At 39.5% G+C, this 23,537-nt stretch overlaps 1 protein-coding gene across 1 annotated transcript in view; it reads right to left on the reverse strand.

Annotated features, from left to right (window-relative positions):
* Window positions 1-22,792, reverse strand: part of NUP107 (nucleoporin 107) — a 29,807-nt gene extending 7,015 nt beyond the window's left edge. The window contains exons 1-19 of the mRNA XM_061467144.1: window positions 22,683-22,792; window positions 21,792-21,877; window positions 19,959-20,048; window positions 16,604-16,719; window positions 14,637-14,772; window positions 14,003-14,106; window positions 12,021-12,148; window positions 11,569-11,617; window positions 10,303-10,374; window positions 9,726-9,814; window positions 8,741-8,819; window positions 7,715-7,828; window positions 5,311-5,401; window positions 4,108-4,184; window positions 3,522-3,581; window positions 2,090-2,235; window positions 1,934-1,982; window positions 752-821; window positions 207-325 (exon numbers count right to left, since the gene is read on the reverse strand). Coding sequence (XP_061323128.1) covers window positions 207-325; window positions 752-821; window positions 1,934-1,982; window positions 2,090-2,235; window positions 3,522-3,581; window positions 4,108-4,184; window positions 5,311-5,401; window positions 7,715-7,828; window positions 8,741-8,819; window positions 9,726-9,814; window positions 10,303-10,374; window positions 11,569-11,617; window positions 12,021-12,148; window positions 14,003-14,106; window positions 14,637-14,772; window positions 16,604-16,719; window positions 19,959-20,048; window positions 21,792-21,877; window positions 22,683-22,690 — 1,683 coding nt within the window. The 5' untranslated portion in view covers window positions 22,691-22,792. The remainder of the gene's footprint in view (window positions 1-206; window positions 326-751; window positions 822-1,933; window positions 1,983-2,089; window positions 2,236-3,521; window positions 3,582-4,107; window positions 4,185-5,310; window positions 5,402-7,714; window positions 7,829-8,740; window positions 8,820-9,725; window positions 9,815-10,302; window positions 10,375-11,568; window positions 11,618-12,020; window positions 12,149-14,002; window positions 14,107-14,636; window positions 14,773-16,603; window positions 16,720-19,958; window positions 20,049-21,791; window positions 21,878-22,682) is intronic.
* Window positions 22,793-23,537: the final 745 nt, after the last annotated feature.

A 23,537-nucleotide genomic window follows, 5' to 3' on the forward strand; every position in this document is an offset into this window, starting at 1 on the left:
GGAGGGGAGGAGGATGCTCTTTTCTAAGTCTGACTGTTGCATTTAGGCTCTAAAATCAACACACACACTATTTAACCATGCAGCTCCTCATCAGCCTGGTAATAATTTACCATCATTGTATGCAGTTTAAGTATTTACATACAAGCATTTCTACTTCAAAGACTAGCTACTGCTATGACAACAAATCAGATACAAGTGAAACTTACCTTAGTTTGCATGCCCAAAGTGCGGAAAAACAGAATAAGATGCGTCATGAATCGAAGGAGGTGCCCTGGGAGCACACTTCTGTCTTTGGAAAGCCATCTGCTGAATTCTTCCATCAAACCTATAGCCACCAAGGAAACATGGGTATTAGCCATAGCAAGGGAAAAAAACACCTAAGAAATATTCCAAAATTATGCATTTATTTTCAAGAAATGTGATTTACCCTAAAAGCCCAATAGAACAACAACAGTTTTGGGGAAGATTTATCTGTTTGGCTTAAATATCTGCTATATATATTTTGTATTTCTTGGGAGCAGTTATATGTGGGACTATTGTTACCTTCCGACACATTTACAGGATTTCATGACTTCTTTGAAAACTACCTTGTATGTCAAACTGCAGCTCCTGGTTAAAGAAGCAGCTTAGCGTTTAGGTGGAGTTTGCCTACTGTGTGCTTCTAAAATCCATTCACATATAGGTTTCTGGAAAGGTCACCAGAAATAATGTAGTCAATTGACATTTAAGAATCACTCAGAAAAAGCCTCACCATCCACATCTCCCAGGATAATGAATTTCTGAATCACATGATAGTGTTCTTGGTTCTCCTCTATAACCCTCTGGGGAGAGAAAAAGAAAGTTCAAACTTTGAATAAAATCTTATGGCATAATGTATGAAGAAAGCAAACTTCTAAATAAAGCAAAGTTTCCTTAGGGAAAAAAAACACAACTATCCTACTTCAAGGAGTATTCTGCATAAAGAGCGGAAGAAAAGGCACTTGCTATCTCAATGTCAAAGTACAAGAATATTGACAAACTGAAAGAAGAACCAGAATATAAATCTGTGGAGTTAAAATTCCATGGAAGAGATCCAACACGTACCTTCAGAGCTTTTTTGCTCTGAAGAGAACAAATAAGGATGTTACCTAGAACAGACTGTAAAAAGTCACAGAAGGAGCAACAATGTATACAAATCCTTAAAGAAAATGCCCCTGAAACTTACTTAAGGAGGAAGAGATTTTTTTCCTCAGTAGAGGAATTAATGCATGAAATACAACTCAAATGCACATATAAAGTTGCTGTATGGGGTGGACTGCACCAAAAAGGCAGTCAGCTGGGTGTATCAGTGGCTGACTGCATCAATCTATAAGATGTCTTTCAACACACCCTTGTCTTAGCAATGTGATAAATGCCCTATGGCCATTCCGTCAAATCAGAGTAAGTATAGTTTCAATTTAATCTTTACAAAATTAACATAAAAGCTATATATTCAATCTTAAATGAAGTAAGTATCCTGGGTGTTACAAATAACAAACACAGTATGTTCAAGCAAATGTGCTTTTAAATTTTGAAAGGCCTGTTTTGAAATATGCACCCAAACTCCTATATAGGAAACTGCGTGTAATCAATCTTTGCCCATTTTATCAAAGTATTAAATAGCTGATTTAATCTGCTTTGTATGGCTGACACCACTTGACAGTCAGCTCTTTCTTTAGCACACACAACTAGTCTGGCAGACACAGGGCAAAACAAAACCTGTATCTTCATTGTTAAAAGGTGGCAGCATACAGAAAAATTGATTTGACAAATTACACATTACAGAGGTAGAAAACCTAAAATAAATCAGTCACTGCATATTTGAGCATTTTGTTAAATACTGTAGTAAAAGTAGCACCTGGGGAATAGTAAGAAATGGTAAACAGTGAAGAGAGACAGTGTAATTATTATGTACCTTTTTGTCTGTTGCTTGAAGTTCCTCAAAAACTTTTTCTGAAGTCCAGCTTCAAAGTAGGAGAGAAAAAACAAAAAAACATTACCTTGAATATTCCAACCAGATCAGACAGCATCCTTTGTTGAGTGTAGGTTCATAACTGTACTTAAAACTTACTTTGTTTCTAAATAATCTCTAGGGAGCTCTTCCATCTCCTCTGCAGTTATTACTGAGGTTCGTATTTCCTGCTCAACAAGAGTATCCACCATGACCCTGAAATATGCCCAAACAGTATCTTCCCAGGTATCGCAAACTGGAAGAAGCTACAGATTCAAAAACCAGAGCAATAATTGTCAAGAGATGGAGAACTATCAGAATCCAAACAGAGTAACTGTAATTTAAGGTCAGATTTCTGGGCACCAAAGCAGACTAATAACCATCATGAACAGCACCTTTTCCTTCATCAAAGCAACAAAAACCCCCTTTCACTGAAGAATGCTCTACTTCCTTGATTTGTTTATATCAGTGAAGGTAAGTATCTTCTGTTCTATAAGTCTATAGAAGAATTAATTTTAAATGTCAATGAATAAAACCTGGAAACATTCCTTATTCCCCTTCTTTTTATTTTCTGAATTGCCTTTATTTCTACTACATCACACCAATGGAAGGTGTTGGTGGTAGGAAATCAAACTCCTCAAGTAAGAGCCTACCAGGGATACTTTAACAGCAAAAAAAAATTAATTACAGTCTGCAATATTCCTCATTGTTTTTAAAATTAGTGATTAAAAATCCCTAGTTAGGAGTGGAAAAGCAGAAAAACATCTGGAGGATTAAAACTAGAGACAACTAAAGTGAGCATTGTACAGAATATAGAATCATGGAATAGTTGGGGTTGGAAAGGACCTTAAGATCATCCAGTTCCAACCCCCCTGCCATGGGCAGGGACACCTCACACTAAACCATATCACCCAAGGCCTCGTCCAACCTGGCCTTGAACACTGCCAGGGATGGAGCATTCACAACCTCCCTGGGCAACACATTCCAGTGCCTCACCACCCTAACAGGAAAGAATTTCCTCCTTATATCCAATCTAAACTTCCCCTGTTTAAGTTTTAACCCGTTACCCCTTGTTCTATCAGTACAGTCCCTAATGAAGAGTCCCTCTCCAGCATCCTTGTAGGCCCCCTTCAGATACTGGAAGGCTGCTATGAGGTCTCCATGCAGCCTTCTCTTCTCCAGGCTGAACAGCCCCAACTTTCTCAGCCTACTGATAATGAAATTCAGATACAGAATAATTTTTTAATATGCCAACTCATCTATAAGAATACTGTGCACGAGCAGGAAAGTGACTATAAATGCTCTTAAATAATACTTAACTAGGAAATAACTGAAACAACATTAGAACTGCTCATACTAGAAGTTAGCAGTAATAAGACAAGTCTATTGTATATTTAATGCACATCAATCCTACAAGAACATTATATACTCAAGCGGCAATATTTGCTATTGTCCTTTTTATTAGATCTTTAAAAGTACAATAACCAGTAATTGCAGTATTTCTGATGATGTCCCTGTTACACATAAAAAAATGCCAGGAGGTGTGACATACCTGTTTCAGGTTTCCACTCAGTGCAGCATAGATTGCCCTCTCATACCTATTAAACTGCTCCTAAAATAAACATTAAAAACACTATGTAACTTTTAAAAGCATGCAAGTTTTCTTGTCACTTTACATTTTATTAGAGATTAATCCACTACAAAATGTTTCAGCTAGCAGTTTTCCAAGAAAAGCTGGAAAAATCACAGAACACATCCAGAGCCAAAATAAGAATAGCAGGTGACTTTCCCTTTGCATCTTTCCACTGGTATCTTCTTGTAAGTTAACTTTATGTTGACCTGGAAACAAAGCAATGGTTTTCCTTTCCCATTCAATTAAGTCAAGCCAAAAGCCAGTATCAGCAGTTTCACTTTCAACTGAATAAAAAAAAGCCAGACATTTCCTAAGCCTGAAAAACTGGTGCTCATCATCCAGATTTCTCACTGCCAGACAGAAATACATTATTTCAGAAGTCCTCTTGGAAACATTAACTATAAGTCCTATAAGCAGAGGGGGCAGGTTTACTTAGAATGTTACAGAGCTCAGAAAGGTTCAAATTTACAATAATAATACATCAAGCAACTCAGCATTATCTTACCTCTTCAGCCATACGCCAACAACTTATTTTCCAAATGCACCTGTATGGATTCCCTTGAACAGGCTCGAGCTCTTCCCCTACATGTGAAGGAGGATTAAGGAAAAAAAGGAGGAAGAAAAGGGTGCTATTAAGAAAGAGAAAGCAGTAAGAAGCTAAAGCCTATTTTCTGTTACTAACCCTACTTCAATCCCTTTGGAACTTTTCCCAAAGCCTTTCAATGCTTTCAACAACAAGGACCACAAGGCAGCTTTTCTGGGAAGTTTGGTAAACGCGCAACTTAAAAGTTACAGCATCCTGAAAGCTTAGTTGTTATCTAGTCTTGAAGAAAATAATGTTTCTGACCATAACATATCTACAGTGTTTACATTTGGAAAACACAAAGCTAAGGAGAAAAATAATTTTTACATCTTAAGGAATACAACCTTCCAAATAAAGGTCACTGCTTCAGTGCTGCTATTCTGCATGCATCTGCATGAGGCATGAATTAAACCTCACACAGCAGCAGGCTAGGCGGGTACTACTCAAAACAAGGCTAGGACATTGATGGAGCATGCAGATAAACAGATCAGGATTTGAAAACCATGAAAGCATTATGCCTTCCAGATCCAGCTATGTATAACACTTAGACACAGTCTTAAATTCTTTGCTAAATCCTGCTGTCCTCAGCATAGAGAGAAGCAAGGTACTGTGTTATAAATAGGAGAGTGTGCAAGGAACCCTGAGACCAAAGAGAAGGGTAACTTAACAAATTTCAAGTATTTTAAAAGCATCTCTTTTTCCTGCATTCACGTTTGCTGAACTTTAGTCTTACTATACTTTTCTGAAGCTGGATACAGTGTCCAACTTTTGAGCCTGTAAGCAACAAAATGTTTGCAGGTAGCACAAGTCAGGTGTTGAGAAAATACAGACCGAAATATTATATGGAGGTAGAAAAAGTCTGTCTGGACCTCTGAGACACCTACTACTTTATGATTATGCTTGATTTTCAAAAAGAAAGCGACTTTTGCACTTTAAGTGAACTCACACCTTCAACTAAAGTAATTTCATATTCTGTTTTCATATGTTCAACAGACATGATAAATATTTTAAATACAAAAGAGGCTCTTCAGGTGAAAGGAAAGAGCTGTTTCTCTTTGCCACAGACAGGTATTAAAAGAAAGCCCTGTTTTTACATCTGTCTTAAATGCACTTTGAAGTAGGTACCTCCATTTATGTTAGGATCATGGTATAATTTCCATCCTTCTAAAGTTGCAGCTCTCCAGGCCTGACCACATCGTTTGCATAAGCGCTGTGCCTGAAAAAGAATGGATTTTCTCAGCAACAGACCTGAAGCTTAGAAAAGCATCAGCTCCTCCTTTAAAAATGTGAACAGTATTAAAATAATGTGTGGAGATTCTACTATAAAACAAGCACAAAGAACCTTAAACTTGAAACAACTGAAAGATTTCAAAGTAAATAAAATGCCAGTGTTGTTTTTTTCACTAAACAGCTTTTCAGTCAGTATTTATAGTAATATATGAAATACAGTCTCATCTTTGCTAGCTTGAAACAGCTGTTACGCATCCTTTTGATAAGTTTAGTTTAAGGCGTCATCTTGCTGCTTAGATGTATAATCCATGTCTTCATGCAGTCATCTACTTTTCCAGTTAACTTAGCCTTCCAAACCCCTCATGCACTTCTAAAAATAGCAATCCCACCTTTCCCATAATGATGTTCAATAGTCTGTGCAGTAGCACAAACAGGTATTCAAAGCTATTTTGAATAGCATGGAAAGTAGAACAGGAACTGTACAAAACCACTTACCTACAATTATCCCAATCCCACACCCCTGGTGTGGGGGGAACAATCAGCTAAAGATTATCTAATACGTCTGGCTGGTACTGTTCCAGGACTGACAAAACAGTATGAACATACAGAAATTGCAATATACAGTCTTGGCTTGTTTAGCCAAATCCTGTTCTTTTCACACTGGAAGGCTGCAAGCATTCAGCCATTTGGGGAATGGTGACAAACTGTAAATTTAGAGAACAGAAAAGCAAGTTGTTCTAGTTTATCTGCTGTGTATTACCCATTGTACAGTAAATGAACAGAGGTTCATTCTTAATTCAGATTAAACTCAAAGTATTTTGACTTACTCTTTCAGTAGCAAATAACCCTCTTCATGCTTATCAGACAGTAGGGACATCACAATAGTGACTGCAGAACAACTGATGCTGCAAATTTATATTCATGTTGCCCTGCAGCAATATGCTGATGTGCCTATATCAGAAAATAAATAGACGTGCACCATGCTGGAACAGAATACTAGCAAGTAACCAGATTTCTACGTCTAAGGTCTTGGATACAAGAATTTCAAGTCCCTTTTTTTCCCCTCCCATTACTCATATGTCATTATATATATACAGAGCCTAGCGTAAGGGAATTGGTTTCCAGCTGAAGCCTTTAAACAGCACCACAATACAAGTATTTACATGATTAAACCATGAAAGTCACTTCACAACTGGGGATTGTTATTCAGAACAGCTTTAGGACTGAAATTGCCTGGCTGTTACTCAGCTAAGGATTAATACAAAGTATACACATCAGATACTCTCCAAGGTGAGGGAACAAGCAGACTTATAGTGAAAGAATTAATGGAGGATAATAACATGCTTTCTGTAATACTCAGATCAAGTCTATCAGAGTTTTCACCACTGAAGACCCTGCCAAACAGCAAAGGTAAGAAAATGAAGGGTAGAAAGAAAGAAAGAAAGGTTATTTTAACTAGTAGGAATAACCATTGTAAATAACTATGTTTATTCTGATGGCAGCATTAGCCTATGAAGCTTGTGCACTGGTGCCCAGTTCTCAGTCCTGGGACACTTCTCCAGATGTGCCATTGCAACTGTTTATACAACAATGTGATAAAATAGGCCTGACTCTCTCCCGCAGCTCCACTCAGATCATATACCCAAGGGAACAGAGGAGCAGAGCAGTAAAGTGTGCTTACTTTAACGCTATTTCTAAGAAAAACATACATCAAACCTCTCTCTCTAGCTAAAATTGCCAATGTTCTACTCTAATAATATCATAGAATGGTTTGGGTTGGAAGGGACCTTAAAGACCACCTAGTTCCAACCCCTCTGCCAGAGGCAGGGGCATCTTCCACTAGACCAGGTTGCTCTAAGCCCTGTTCTGCTTAGCTTTGAACACTTCCAGGGATGGGGCAGCCACAGCTTTTCTGGGCAACCTGTTCTAGTGCCTCAACACCCTCACAGGAAAGAGCTCCTCCATAATACGTAATCTACACCTAGAAGGAAGCCACTGATTATTAGAGATTATAAAGCCACTACAGTGAAAAAAAAGTCTGACAGCCAAAAAACCATGCAACATTTTTTTCCATAACATTTACTCTATACTCCAAAATTACATAACTAAATGCAAGATTTTATTAAAACACTGATTTAGCAGCCCATCTCTGTCAGCACTGATAATAAATTGAAAATTAATTCACAAGCCACATTTAAACAGACATTTTAGTATAGAGCTTTTCCTTAGCTTTAATAGTAAGATGTAAAATAAGTTACAGTAGTTAACCAAGAAGATACTGTAACTTTCTGCAGCTTACCTCATCTGTCATGCCTGCTCTGATGAGAGTGAAGAGATACTTCAATAACCTCGCATCATCTTCTCGGTCCAAATCATCCAGTGGCAGTTTCTGTCTGATAGGAGCATCTGGATCCTGTGAGGAAAAAGGTGATCATTCATCCACACAATGCCTATTATGCCTCTTCCAATGATTTCCAGCCCTGTTTTGTAACTTGGAGTCACTTTTTCACGTTGGCACAACAATCTGCACAACCCATGTAACATCTAGCATGGCACTTTCCTGTTTTTCCTCTCGTTTGTTCTGTTCCTCTTCTGTCATTGTTCCTATCAGAAGGTGCCACTGCAATTTCTTTATTTACTCCACTTTGTTTTTTGCCCCTCTTCCAATTCTTCTGTCAAACATCCTCTCCCCTTCTGCCTCTCTACTCCACCTTCTGACTGAGAAGGCTTTTCATAACATCTGTACTTGCTTCTATTTAATCCAAACAAATTTTCCCAAGCCAGTCAATATCTCAGATCACTCCCCAACTGAATTAATCTTCTGTAAGTGCTTTGCTGTCACTGAGGCAATTCATTACGTTGTTCTACTGGACAGTCCTTTCTTTCCTTGACTTCCCCATTACCTTTTGCTACAGTAGCTATCAAGGAATCCCATCAGGACTTGGCTTCCTTGTACTAGTTCTTGTATAAAGACAGCATGCCCTTATCTGCAAGGGCTTCCAAACAATCATATAAGCTTTTCTAGTAAGGAATATGGGTTCGTTTCAGACATAAAAAGTACTAATAAAGCCATTTACTTCACCAAATAGACCACAGGTACTTGTGAAGAGGGGTGAGGATATGGACATGACTGCTGGAAGAGAAGTGGACAGATCCCCCCGGAAAACTCCAAAGGTGCCAAGCCTCATTTCTGTACTGATTTTGAAATAGTACAACTACTTTTGGATAATACAACCATCTAAAAACTGGCAGAAGGCTGTGAAAACAGCATATATGCTTTCTCTAACCCATTGTGAAATCAAACCTTATTTTAAATAATACTTACCAGCTCTGTTACCAGAGCGCGAGAACTCCCAATGTATGTACTTAACTGTCGCTGCTTCAGGGTGTGTAGTGTGTTCTCCCTGAGAGAAGTGAAATGTTTTTCAGAAAAACGTTTGTTGTTTTTTTTTTTAAGCAAGCATCTTTTAATAAGCCACAAATATTGAAAGATATTTTTTGTTACCTAGAATATGGTTAAAGAAGTGACAGACATTTGGGTTGGTTTACCAATGGACTGCATTACTGTTGTGAAAACACAACATTTCACAAGAAGTATATTATTAGAATCAATTCACATACTTTTTACTTCCTTTAAAAGCATCCATTATTTCAGTCATTCATGTATTTAATTATGAATCAATTTCCGCACGAGGAAAATTTCCCACTAGCATTCACTATAACATCAGTCTAAGACAGAAATTCAACTTAGGAAGAATGTATGATTCCAAAAGCCTGTATTCTCTGGTTTATTCTAGGCATCTAGCATGAAAGATAGTCTTTGTTTTTTTCTGCCCTAAACCCCATCATTGATAATAAAGATGACAACATCAGCTTCCGGTGAAGGGTCAATGACTTAAAGTGACAACAAGAAGTTAAACAGGCAAAAATTAAAGCCAAGGAAGTGACCACCTGAAAAAAACATGATTTTATCCAGTGTAAACAACAGGCTGATCATAAGGTGACCCTCTCTTATTGTGCCTTACTATAAAAGAATCAAATCTGCATCCAGGTTAAGATTAAAGTGAATTGCTTTGATAATTTTCCTTCTATCCTTGTCTCCCAAAAGCAGTAACTGACTTTTGAGAAGAAATACTTCAGCAGGTGGATAGAAAACCTCAATTTTTACATAGAAGAATTTAAAGAAAAAGAAGTGAATAAACTGAATAGCTTTAAAAAGTTCACTTCTTTTTAAGAGTGATTCTGTGTCTGTACCTGTGAATTTTACACCTGATGGAAGTATAGATATAATCAAGGGAAGTCTGACTCACCAATATACTGATTTTGCATAAAACTCAATATTATCAGAGAAGTCCCCAATTTCATCCTTGGAAATGCTCTCCAGCCAATCTACCACCAGCTGGAATAAAACCAAATTGCATTTTGAAAACAAACATTTAACAAATAAAATTTTAACTGCCTTCCTCTCATCTCTGGATCTACCTGTTATCTAAACAGTAATCAAAGGCATACGCATCCTGACAAATATTACAATTTGATTTTAAGTATCCAACATGAAGGTTGTTTGGGTACTTGATCTCCGTTTCTCACTAGATGCTACAGTTACTATAGTGCTACTTAACAGTTTATTAATCACATCAACAATAACATGCTCCAAATGGAAATTGCTGTCAGCCTTCCATCATCTCCAAGCCTGCCTGAAAAACATATCTGATCTTTAGAAACTAAGAAGCATTATTTTTAAGGCATACAAAGAATAACACACTTCAGTGAATATAAAAAAGTATTAGAAACAACTTTTAAAAGTGCATAAAGCATTAATGTTGCAAATATTTGAGTGTCTACACAGCTATTTCCATTCTCATCTTAGAACACCTTCCACCATACCTGGCTTTGTCGGACAAGTGAATCTTTCTGAAACAAGTTGTCTACATTTGTTTTTTCACTAGCAGTTAAAACCTATTGAAGAAAAAAGTTGATTATTATGGCATGTTTTCTTTTCCATGAAGTAAAACCATGAATACCAAACTAAACACATACTAATGCAAACTTGCTGCAAGTTCAGTTTGCTACCTCTTCTCTACCCCCTTTATAAAAATGGGTAACACTATATATTTGTTTTATTTGGATGATATTTTATATCCAGTTACACTGAAAATTTTAAAGATGAGATTCAGAATACAATTCACAAATGTAGGACCACAGAAAGATTCTAAATAGCATACCCATTGATTCCACTGACTGCACTCATATTATTCTAGATCCCACTTATTACTGTAAACATAAAAAGATGACACATGACGACATTTTCCAAGCCCATATGCACACTTAAAATAAACAAGTGAAAAAAAAAAACAAACTCGGAATCAAAAATCCCAACCCCAGAACCCTGATCTTTCTATCTGCTCTCCTGCATTAGTTTAGCTTCTATTAGGCTTGCAACAAAAAGAAGAGAAGATACATTTTCCTAAAAAAACACAGGCAGAAGAAGACTGGATTTTGGCACAACAGTGTTTAATTTAATAGTGACAACTTAGCAGCAGGAATCCTAGAGGAAGCTATTTTATGACTGAGAAAAAAAGCAACTGCAATCATAAATTTTACAGAGGCAGAGTCACTTATTGTTTTGTCTTTGTAAGCATAATCTGGCAGCTAAGGCTGGAAGCACTGTATTGACAGAGACAAGATGACTACAGCTGAAACAAGAATGCTAAAAAATTTTCATTTCTCTTGAGATAAATTGGAATCAGGATTGCAAAGGCCAGACAGCTTGAGACCACATGTTGTTTTAAGCAAAGCAAAATTATCTTTGACCTTCGGGAACACTACAGCTACTGATGCAACTTTTAAAACAAAATAGTTATTTCCAGTGAATTTTCCAAGTGTATGGGGAATACTGAAGTAAATACAGTACATTTATTTATTTTTACACTAGCATGTTCTCTTTACCATGGAATATTTAAATTCACTTGTCAATATATGGAATGATTTAATATTTGTCTTGATAAAAATCAAATCAGCCTCATTTTTTGTTTACATTTTTTGACCTTTGGATTTTGAGTGACTGCAATACTGTGACTGTAAAACTTAAAATACAAGCACTTAGCTTGTATTTAGCTTCTTATACCACTTTAAATAAAAGTCCAAGCTTACTGTGATATCAAATGCAGTTTCATCTTCCAGTGCAGACTGTATTCTATCTCTAGAAATAAAAATGCAAAAAGTTAATGATTAAAATAAAGCTGAGAAACTTCAGTGGAATGCACAATCATAGAATGGTTTAGGTTGAAAAGGACCTTAAGACCATCTAGTTCCAACCCCCTGCCATGGGCAGGGACACCACAATGGAAAATACTTAAAAACACCTTTACAAAAGCATTCTTTTTAAAAAATACTTGATTTTGCAAAGGTAGCAATAGGCCCATTTACAATTTTCATGCCTGTAAATAGATAATCGACATATATATCAGCACTGAGTTCCATAAACAGATTAATACTTACTGCTTCACTCCATATTTATAAATTCATTAAAAATATATATATATATATATCTCCAAGAAAGTAAGCTCAGTGCAAAACCATCACGTGCTTTTCAAAGGACTTACCTATAAAGTGAGGACAAGAGTCTCCAAGTCACCATCTCCTGCTTGAGAAGCCACAAGACACTGGCAGTTTTTGAAAACTTTTGCTGTCCAGGAGCTGCCCGATAAACTATCTTCCCCAGTATGTTCACCTGAGGTAAATAAATGTATACATTTACATTAATACAGTAATATAGTCCATCCCTTACGGCAATCTTTTCATTACCCTGAATGCTTTCAATAACCAAGTTTGTGATTACCATCTCTTCAAAACAGGTAGATGATGCTTCACATCACAGATTTCCTTTATTATTAATAAAAATAATATTACCACAGCCTAAAAGCCATAAACCAAGAGACTAGCTTTGTTTTAAAATGCACTGTACAAAGCCAGGATAAAACCAGCTTATGTTGCTCAATTAAGAAGCACCAAAAGACTGGGAGGGAGAGAACCATTGGGGAAAAAAACCCAAACCACAAACAAAAAAACCCACCACAATTCCTAAATTTTTTTCCCCATACACATCAATATCAAACATAAGGTCGGCCCTACTGGTCTTTGCAACTGCATTTATCAGTGCCTGACAGATACCCTTTCCTTTCTAGTTCCGTTAAATGAGGAAACCTGAACTGTTGCTTACCACATAACTTACAGTATCACCAAAAAGAAATTCTATTATCTTCTGCTTTATTTCTCATGAGGAAAACTTAGACAATAAATATTCTCCATCAGTAGCTAGTTCCAAAGCTCCTACTACTTCTGAGAACAACCTCAAACTCTTAGGTTTTAGGAGTACCCAAACTGTCACGTATCAATTTATTCATCAATTTTTAAGTGGGAGCTGAACAACAGATCTGGAAAACAGAATGAGGTGTGCCATCATGATGCAAGAGAGGAACATGATTTTCTGTTCCCTTCTATTACCTTCCATAAAATAGGAAAAGAGTTCATGGCTGCTAGGAGCCACTGGGCTGATCTCAGGGCACAGATGAGAGGCAGCATGAGAGCTCAGGGCTGTCTCTCCACCCCCATTCTAAGCCCTGATAGCAATATCAAAGCCAGCTCTTGGAGCAGCATCCTTCACTTTACTTTTGTAGGTCTGTGCCAACATACAATCAGCTCCCCCTAGATTCCACATCTTAAAACAACCACTCTATGTTCCACAATCTTGTAGATTGTATCCATGTTCTCAAACAGGAGAAATTGAAGATACTTCCATTTCAGCTCAGAAGTTCCACCACCTCACAAAATAATCAAGTTCACATTTATTTCCCCTTCTCTTGTCTGCTTGCCACTTGAGAACACTATTGTGGTACACACCTCAGCATCCCCTAACTCAGTCCCAACAACCGATTTGCACAAAACAGGGCAGGAATGCATTTTCTTAACACAGACACAGGTATGAAGTCTCTTAAAAAGAAAATGATTTGTCCACTCTTCTCTTCTGAACAACACTTACTGATAAAAGCAGCATCATTTCTTCCTCTCAAACTGTCAATCCCTGCTGAACTGTCATATCAACAGCCAATCAAATATAGAACTGTGTCTAAAAGCAGACACATTCAAGCTAATGTTGAGCTCGCGACTGCCAGCTTGTTAGTAACGTAGCAGACAACTCTTAAAGCATCATAATGATTTTATTTATTTATACCCGACAGAAATAAGTATGTTTTAATCCAGCTTATTATTATAACACAAAAAAAATTAAATCTATACATCTGCTAATGTTTATTGTCACTTGACACATATAGTGGAATGGCAGCCAGATGACATTTTTAGTATTCAGCAAGCTACACAATGGGTATTCCTGTGCCAAAGTAGTGTACGAGGCAAGAGGGATGCTATTCAATACTAGTGTTCAGTGACTCATAAGACTGCAACCAGCTGGAAGATTTAAAGCATTTATGTGAAGCACTTTGACTTTCTGCTTGAAGAAAACTGGCAATACTACTTTGGGAAGGGACTGTAAAATAAGGTAAATAAAACCCCCAGGCAAACTACTTACCTGATTGTTACAAATACTTTCATACTCATCCACAAGATCGAAAATGGTAGTTGATGTATGCTTCAGGAAGGAATGTAGAAAATCTGAGTACATGCTCATAGTAGCTACAACAGATGAAAGAAGGAACAGCCATATTAGACACAACCTGCTAAAAACCCCCAACCAAACAGACTACAAAAAAATCCTTCTGATAAGGCATCTCATCTTTTGTAAATCTAAATGAGGACAATGATGATATGTACTATTTATGTGCTATAAAATCAGAAGAACTTCTCAGCTAAGACAGTAAGATTCACAGAACCTGTAAGTAAAATAATTACAGAACTTTTGTTGTAAATCTGTCATCTGTGCAACTTTTAACAACAAACTCATTTGTGTATCTCCACAAAACTAATCCAGTTTGTGCCTTACATCACCAGAGCATCCCATCTGTGCCATTAGGTTTCACAGATGACACAAACTATCAAAACTCCAATAACTGGAAGAGATTCACTTGCTGAACTTTTTAAACTAGATTCTTTTTAACAAAGAAATGTCAGAAAAAGAATACATAAAAAAAAAAGAACAAATAGATGTTTATATTCCACACACAAAAACTATGGGCAATTACGATGACAACTTCAGATTGTCTCACCCGCTTCCCCAGGGTCATCCTCACGCAGCAGCACAGCGCTCATAGTGACATTGTCTGTCATATTGGACATGTCCAGATTTGCAAACATTCCTGTCTGCTGAGGGGAGAGTGCCATTGTCCAGCTACTTTCATCCAACTAAAAGCATTAACAAGAACATAAGGAAAAAAATAGCAACCTCTATTACAAGCCTGTAGCAAACAGCTCTGAAAAGCTAAATTTTAATCTAGAAAACAGAAATTCTCAAATTTCTTTTTCTTCAGGAAATAACTAAAGTAGCAGCTAATCTAAGAAGACCATCCACTTTAAAACATCATGTATCACTTTTCATTTTAAAACAAATCTATTATGGTAAATGTTTACTTACTATTTCGGCATTCAAAGTAAAACAATAGTAACACTGACTATGTTGTAAAGCAGCTGTGAGAATTTAAGTAAAATAGTTAAAACTTGAATCAGAACCATTTACCAGTCTTTCAACCTTAGAATCATAGAGTCATAGAATAGTTAGGGTTGGAAAGGACCAAAACTATCTGAACAAATGAAGCAATATATGTTTAAAATAATAGCAAGTATCAGAATATTACAGGGGGAAATAAAGATGTACCTATACCTTGTGGGGGCTATTTCAGGGGAGGTATTTGATACCTTATCTGACATCAGAGCAGCAAAATGGCCAAACCAGAAGATAGACTATATATACACTGCACTGACAGGTCAGCTTCCTGTAGTTGTTTCCACGACAGCAATTGTCTTCTCATCAGCAGCTAATGCTAAACAAAGAGCTAGATGCGCCAGTGGTTGATTTTTTTCCAGACTCTTAAAATGGTCCTACCCAGAAAACCACAAAAAGGGAACCCCATAACATTGCCTGTGGCAGCCTCTTCAGCATATCCAAAAACTGTGGACATATACCTGTTATTCTTCCTTTTATGCCCCAGTTTCTACCCACAGTATTCCTCTTGCCTAATCTCTCTGCCATTACTGCCCTTTGGCCAAGCAGAACAGAACGCTATAGCACTCCAACTGCAGAGTAAAAATAACAAGAAACTCGGTTCCAGTAAAATCCTATCAGGTCTCTGTGGGAAACGCAAAAAGGGCTGATGGGTGTTCTTATCTACCAGCAAGTAAATTTCCACAAGACATAATTTTAAGTCCTTTTTCCATTGCCCTCCTGCAAAAGCTTTCGTCTAGTTCCAAGTTTCCCCCGATAATCTAAACTGGATTCAAGTCAAAGCACTAAATGCTAACCTAAAGCGTATTCCTCTCCACAAAACACTAGTTACAGAATGACAAGAGGCTCTGAATCAGAGGAAGAGTGCCCCTGCCATGATCATGCTGATCAACTAGGCCCCAAAACCTGATAATTTACAGAAACAAATGGGCTGTAACAAACTACAACTACAACTAAAAGGGAGGATGAACTAAAATGTGCATATAGAGAGACATCTTAGCTTGTTTCAAGTTCATTTAAAAATAAACATAGATTAAATACTTCAGAGGTCCCCACCGATAACTTTTCTAATCAGTATTTTTCCAAAGACAGAAGATAATTAACACCATTTGAAAAGTCAAGAGCTTGGTATTTGAAGTCCAAACTTTAACATCCAAGTGAAGCCTAATACTTCAGAGCACTAAAATAAAATTCGGAGGTTTAACTTGCTGACATAGAATAATTGTCTTTGATGAATTTGTAAACAAGCAAAGTCAGGATTTTTGTAGGTACAAGCTGATGTTCTAAGGACTAGCTTAACAAACATGGTGTACTTAGCAAGTCCTTAAAACCCTTAAAACTCCTCATGGCATTTCAAAGAAAACCACAATAATAAATAATACTAATAGCAAGCCACAAGAGTAGTACTAGCAAGCTTGTACCACCCATAGGTTGTCCTTGGTGCAAAGAAGGTGTAAGCTTGTAGTTTCTTATATGTTTCACAGGAACAGAAGAGAAAAAGATGCTCTCTCTTACCCCTGACAGATTGCCAAACAGTCCAGGACTTTGTAGAATCAGTGGAGATTGCCCTCCTGTTCCCAGGAGGGCAGACATGTCTGATGGCTTCATGAAGCTTCGAGTTAATGCTGTAACCAAAAGAGAGAGAGAGAGAGAGAACCTTTTCTGAAAACAAAAAGTATTTAAGGCTGCTATGGTCTATTAAGGAGCTCTAAAGAAATCTTATGCAGACTGAAGTATTTATGAAACCGGCTCTGTCACACAAGAAACAGACGAACCAACCTGATGAAGTAACTTGCTCTTGTCTGTCTTCATTTTCCTTCCATCAGAAGGCATGTACTAAACGCACAAACATCAGTTATGAAAGAAAAGCAAGTCTTAGGCCCAAGAACTTAGAAATAAAGAGGTTAACTATCAATAATGGAACTTAATAATCTACACAACTACCTACGCAGGAGTTATACAAACACCCTGGTAACCAAGTCTGGAGTACACTCAAGCCCTAGTTTTTCAAGTAGGGCACATATAAATGTAAAGACAAAGCCTATCTATTGTCATTTCAGTTCCTTCTCAAGTCCAGCAGCATTCCAGATATATGTCTGACACCATGTTGAATGTGTGCGTATTATGCATCAAACACGTGACACACTTCCAGTTGCCAGAGTTCACTGGTAAACACACACCATGAGCATAAAGAGCGATAAATCTTCAGTCTCTCTTTGAAACTGGTCTCCAAACCCTTAAAACAAAAGACAATCACAAGTCTGCTCTACCAAGCACTGCATCTGCTCCAGATGCTCCTGCATATCAGTGCAGTGGCCAGTGTTGCCAGGAATATCTGAGCCATGCTAAAACCAGAGAAACTGCTTTGCAAGATGATAAATGCCACACTGACAACAGGGAGCTCCACCACAACAGACCTTCATACAGCCCAAAGAGTACAGAATTTGCATGAAAATAGTAGCTACTTTGATCCTCTTATCAATCACAAACAGCCTGGGAAGACATCTAAAAACTTTGTTTGCAGCAAGACAGTGACAGCCAAATCAGGAGTTTTGTCAACAGTGATAGAGCGAACAACACAGTCCCAATATTTTGTTATTGAATTTGGAGAAAAAAGTGCTTGCAGAAACCTCAGCAGCAGTTCTTCATAACAAGACCACTTCAGTCAGCATTGAGATCACTAATGTTTCCTTCTGGACTCGAGGACTGCTGGATTCAAAGGCATCAAAGACACTCACAACAGCATATACAACCACAAATAAAAAGCAGGCCCAGGATCTCCATCAGCCTCCATCCAGTTTAGAAACAGATGATCAAATGTTTATGGCACTTTGCTTGTTTCTGCTCCCTCCTCCCCCCCCCCACCTCGGTGTCCAAGGTAAACAGAATTTTCTTGGAATGTTCCCAGTCTAGAAGATCATCAAATTATAAGGGGGCAAGGTCATTGCAAACACGTACAGGGACCTTGGAATTCTTTGTATCAATAGGCAGATTTAGTTTTCCACGCGTTTTACACAGATCAAGTAAGCTGAAGAACCAAAGGTTTCTGTCCCTGTACTAGCATGTATCTTCATTCACCACAAATCTTCCCTGAACTCTTGAGATGTGAAAGTAATGTATACTGAAGATCAGAGATAAATACTTGAGAGAAAATGGAAAATGAAGTGATGTTGGACATACAAAGAAAGAAAATGTGCCCATAGTGAGGCAGGCTGTACCCCTGCAACCCATGGAGTCTGTGGCCCTGTGAAGAGAGGAGCCCACACTGAAGCAGGTTTGCTGCAGGACTGGTGACCCCATGGGGGACACAAGCTGGAACAGCCTGCTCCTGAAGGGCTGCACCCTGTGGAAGGGACCCACGCTGGGGCAGTTTGTGAAGAACTGCAGCCTGTGGGAAGGACGCACATTGGAGAAGTTTCACAGTATCACAGTATGCCAGAGATTGGAAGGGACCTCAAAAGATCATCTAGTCCAATCCCCCTGCCAGAGCAGGAACACCTAGATAATGTTACACAGGAATGTGTCCAGGCGAGTTTTGAATGTCTCCAGGGAAGGAGACTCCACAACCTCCCTGGGCAGCCTGTTCCAGTGTTCTGTCACTCTCACTGAGAAGAAGTTTCTTCTCAAGTTTAAGTGGAACCTCTTGTGTTCCAGTTTGTACCCATTACCCCTTGTCCTATCATTGTTTGCCACTGAGTAGAGCCTGGCTCCATCCTCGTGACACTCCCCCTTTATATATTTATATACACTAATAAGGTCACCCCTCAGTCTCCTCTTCTCCAAACTATAGAGACCCAGCTCCCTCAGTCTTTCCTCATAACGGAGATGCTCCACTCCCTTAATCATCTTAGTTGCCCTGTGCTGGACTCTCTCCAGCAGCTCCCTGTCCTTATTGAACTGAGGAACAATATTCCAAGTTCATGGAGGACTGTCTGCTGTGGAAAAGACCCCATCCTGGAGCAGGGGAAGGGTGTGAAGAGTCCTTCCCTGAGGAGGAAGGAGGAGCAGAGAAGTGGGATGAACTGACCACAACCCCCATTCCCTGTCCCCATGCCATTCAGTGTGAGGAGGCAGAGCCTGGGAAGAAGGGAGGGATGGGGGGGGAAGATGTTTTAAGATTTGGTTTTATTTCTCATTACCCTACTCTGATTTGATTAATTTATTACCAATTTTACCAAGTCAAATCTGTTTTGCCCATGACAGAAATAGCCAAGTGATCTCTCCCTGTCCTTACCTCAACCCACAAACCTTTTACATTTTCTTTCCCTGCATTGTGCTGCTGAGGAGGGGAGTGACAGAATGGCTTGGTGGGCACCTGGTGTCCAGTCAGCATCAACCCACCACACTGAGGTTGGAATGAACCTCTGGAGATCTGCTGCTCCAACCCTCCTACCCAAGGGAGTGTCAAGTAGAAAAGGTTGCTTTGGTTATCTTCAAGGTTTGGTTTCCAATCAGCTCTGACTATCTCCTAGGACAGATACTCCACAGACCATCTGGGCAACCAGCTCTAGCATTCAATAAGCTCCACAGTAAATTTTTTCTTACATTTAAACAGAATTCCCAATATATCCTGTTGTGCTTATTGCCTTTTCACTGAGCACCACCAAGAAGAGCCTGGCTGCCTTTTACCCTCTTGCCAGGTATTTATATACATTGACAAGATTCTCTCAAGCCTTCTCTTTCGCAGACTAAACAATCCCAGCTCTTCTCAGCTTCTCCTCATATGTCAGATCCTCCAGTCCTCTAAATAACTTCGCAGTGCTTCACTGGACCCACTACAGTGCATCCATGTCTTTCTCCTTATGAACTGTTATCAATTCTGAAGTCCAACCATATAATTCCTTTTACTAAAGAAATAAAGTAGCCTTACCTGGCTGGCGATGCAATGAACTGGGAGTTCGGGACAGCAATTGGCCTCTGGGTGTCATGTTTCCAATGGAGTCATCCAGGGATGCAAGAACTGATTAATAAACGAATTAAGAAACCATGCTTTTGGCTCTGTTCAAAATGAATACTGGGAAAGGAAAAATATTTTGCTGTAGCTCAAATATTACGAGGATTACACATCTAGTCATTCAGACTGGAGCAGAAAATCCCATTCATAAGCCTGAGTTAGGTCACAAAATGTTTCACTAAAAGTTTAAAAGCTGGAGGGCTGAAAGGAACACTGAGAAGTAAAGTTTGGAGATACGAGAATACCAGATCTGGGGCTTCTCCTCACTGCTCAGATTGAAGAAAATACTTTTGTCCTATGAGGAGCTGCTCTGTGCTAAGCAATACAAAAATCTGAGACTGAATGCATGTAAAAAAAAAAAGTTTCTCTCCATTCCAGTGTGCTGATGACTTGAACAGAAAATCTCTCTGTCTCTCTACTTTACTTCTGCCTGTCAGCAACTAGGTTCAGTGCTCTATGTTTGGTTTACTAAGAAGGAGTTGTGTCAAAGTTTCAGTAGCTTCAGTATCCCATGTCATATCAGCACCCAAGAACATCGCGATTCTTAGGCACAATATAATCAGGGCCACTACTTCACTGGTTCTATTTTGCTTGCAAAAACCAGAAGGACAAGAAAATGTACTGGATTCCTTTGCTATCATAACCAAAAAATACTATTCCATTAACTTTCAAATTACATGGCATTTTTTTCTTATTCTATATAAGTGGGGGGGAAAGTTCTGTGGAAATTTAGATCTGTGTCTGTGAATTTCTCTTGCTATTACTGTGAATGGAAAGTTAAGATACACTGAATAATCAAAATATTCTGGAAACACAATACATGCAAAAGAGCATAAAACCATAAAATTAAGATATAATAGACTGAATAAAACTTAAGTTTAAAAAACCGAGATGGATTTGGCTCCAGCTCACATAGTTCTCTGGGCTGACATCAACCTGAGTTCATAAGCCCACGAAAAACTGTGAAACACAAGACCACATGAATGTGATGACACAAGTTTAGGACACAGGCAATGCAACATCCCTGTAATCATATTTAACTCATAATCAAAACAATAAATCTATATGTAGCCAAGAACTGACTATACAAGCATTTCAACAATCTCTTACTTTCCCTATTCTACCCCGACTCCTTCCCCTAAGTCTATTTGAATAATCTGTTCTGAGCCATCACTACAACAGCTTTCACATGGTTTGGGACTAAAATGTGGGGAAGAGGAAGGGAGAGAAAAAAATCCCACTCAGAGGAAATGCTATTCTGTGAAAAGACAAAAAATTGCATCTTTTGGCTTATCTTTAAGTTCTTCTGCAAAGGCCAAGTAACATATCATATCACTGACAATACAGTATTTTTGTAAATAAAACTCCCCCAGATATCCCAGTCACACTTTCAGTCAGTCACTAATATCCCTCTCCAGCAGTTTTCAGACACTACAATCATAGTTTTGTTTTGGAACTTTTCTCCTTCTTAACACACAAAACCACCACACGGAAAACAGACTACACACAGAAGAGGAAAATACAGACAGTTCAACAGCAAAATTTTGGCTGCAGAATGCCTCTCTATTTCACATTATACGCATACATTCTTCTCTTCCAACAGGTACGAACCAAAAAGTAACTTGCAGTACATTATAAAACTATTCCAAACATGCTCAAAATGAAAGCAGTGGGAAAAATACAGACACCTTGTGAGCACAGCAAGCAAAGATTAAAGAGAAAACGAACAATCTTTCAGGAAAAGGATACCAGAAACTCTTTTCTGAGAGCTTTGCTTCCGCCCAGGTCTGACCATCACTGTGTCACGGGGGGATAACTTGTCTTCATAACCATTCCTAGAGAACAGCACCAAAGATACAAGGTAAGCCAGCGAATCCAAGCAGAACATAGAGCAAGATTGTCTTGTTGCTTCAAGTACCTCCACAGCTGGGAGCTTAAACAAAGCATAAAGTCATCAGCAGTTCCAGCACTGATGTCTAGTTTCCTCTAGAGAACACCTAGGATGCTGCTCAGCTTGGGGAAAAATGAGTTTGTTTGAAAACACACACTTTGTTCCTCCTACACGACAACGGACGCGTTCTTAGTAAAAAATAATAAAAAAAACCAGCTATTAAGAGATGCAACAGTATGAAATTCACGTTTTGACTGAAAAATCCAACTGAACGAATGACATGGTTTTGTTACTTGACGTTTTCCTTCAGACACACAAACCACCAGACTGAGACAGCTCACGTGTCTTGCAGAAGGGTAACAAATCGCGAACAACTGATAGAACGGGGAGGAGAAGCTAGAGGCGGGGAGCAAAGGCCGCAGCTGCAGCTGCCGAGGCCGGCCCTCCCGCAAAGCGCCCTGCAAGGGCCCAGCTCCATCATTCCCGCTGCACGAACAACCCACCACCACCTACAAACGGACTCCAGAAGAAATTAAACTTCAAAGGGTCAAAGCTCTCGGCCGACATAAAAGCCTCCGACACCCCTCAGGAACGGTTCGAGCCCTGCTGCACTCCCCAGCCCGCACTGTGCGCACACCGCTCCTCCGCGGTCGCCGCAGGGGGACGCGTCGCTTAACACCACACCACACCACACCTCCCCTCCCCTCCCCTGTGCCCCACCGGCAGCAGACACCTCCCGCGCCCCTCACCTGTCCATGGCAGCCCCCGGCCCGCCTAAGTCCGGCCTCCAGCGTTCCCGCCTCCGCCAGCGCCGGCCCGCGGCCCGGAAGGACACGAGCGAGCTTCCGCCGGCGCCAAGCGGAGCCGCCGCAGTGCGCATGGGCCGTCCCGGCAGAGCGGGCAAGGGCCGCAACGAGGGTGGCCGGGCGGGAGTGCCAGGCTGAGAGTATCCTGGCCGTGGTGGCAGTCACGGGTAACGAGCGGAGCTGCCCTCTTCTGCGCGGGCAGTGACTATCACCGGCCAGAGGCTGCGCTCCTGTCAGTCCCGAGCAGTGAGATCGCGCATTGAACGACAAAGCTTAAACGCACTTTCCATCCCTTCCGTAGCTTTAACTTAAGGTGCTGTTTAGGTTCTCTCTCATTGCAGAGAGAAGGAATAAGCTGATGCACAAAGTACCCATTCAGCCAGGGCAACCCACCTCCTAGCTTTTGGAAAGCTGAGCTTGTGTTTGCTGAGGTACAAACTTGTATCTATCACAGAATGGTTTGGGTTGGAAGGGAGCTTAAAGATAACCCACTTCCAATCCCCTCCCACGGGCAGGGACACCTTCCACTAGAACAGGTTGCTCAAAGCCCCATCGGGCCTGGCCTTGAACACTGCCAGGGATGGGGCAGCCACAGCTTCTCTTGGAAACCTGTGCGTGTCTCACCACCCTCACAGTAAAGACGCTATATCTCATCCTCTCCCCTTTCTTCCCATTTAATTTGGACTACTGGCAAGAGGTACATACTGCAAGAGATAGTGACCACTACGCAGGATAACTCCTTATCACCTTGGACAGACTAACAACGTTATAAAACTACCTCTCCCTCCCTAATACGGA

Source organism: Pezoporus flaviventris, unplaced genomic scaffold, assembly GCF_033815535.1.
Source record: "Pezoporus flaviventris isolate CSIRO_AGI_PZ_B2104156 unplaced genomic scaffold, CSIRO_AGI_Pfla_v1 ptg000045l, whole genome shotgun sequence".
NCBI lineage: Eukaryota > Metazoa > Chordata > Aves > Psittaciformes > Psittacidae > Pezoporus > Pezoporus flaviventris.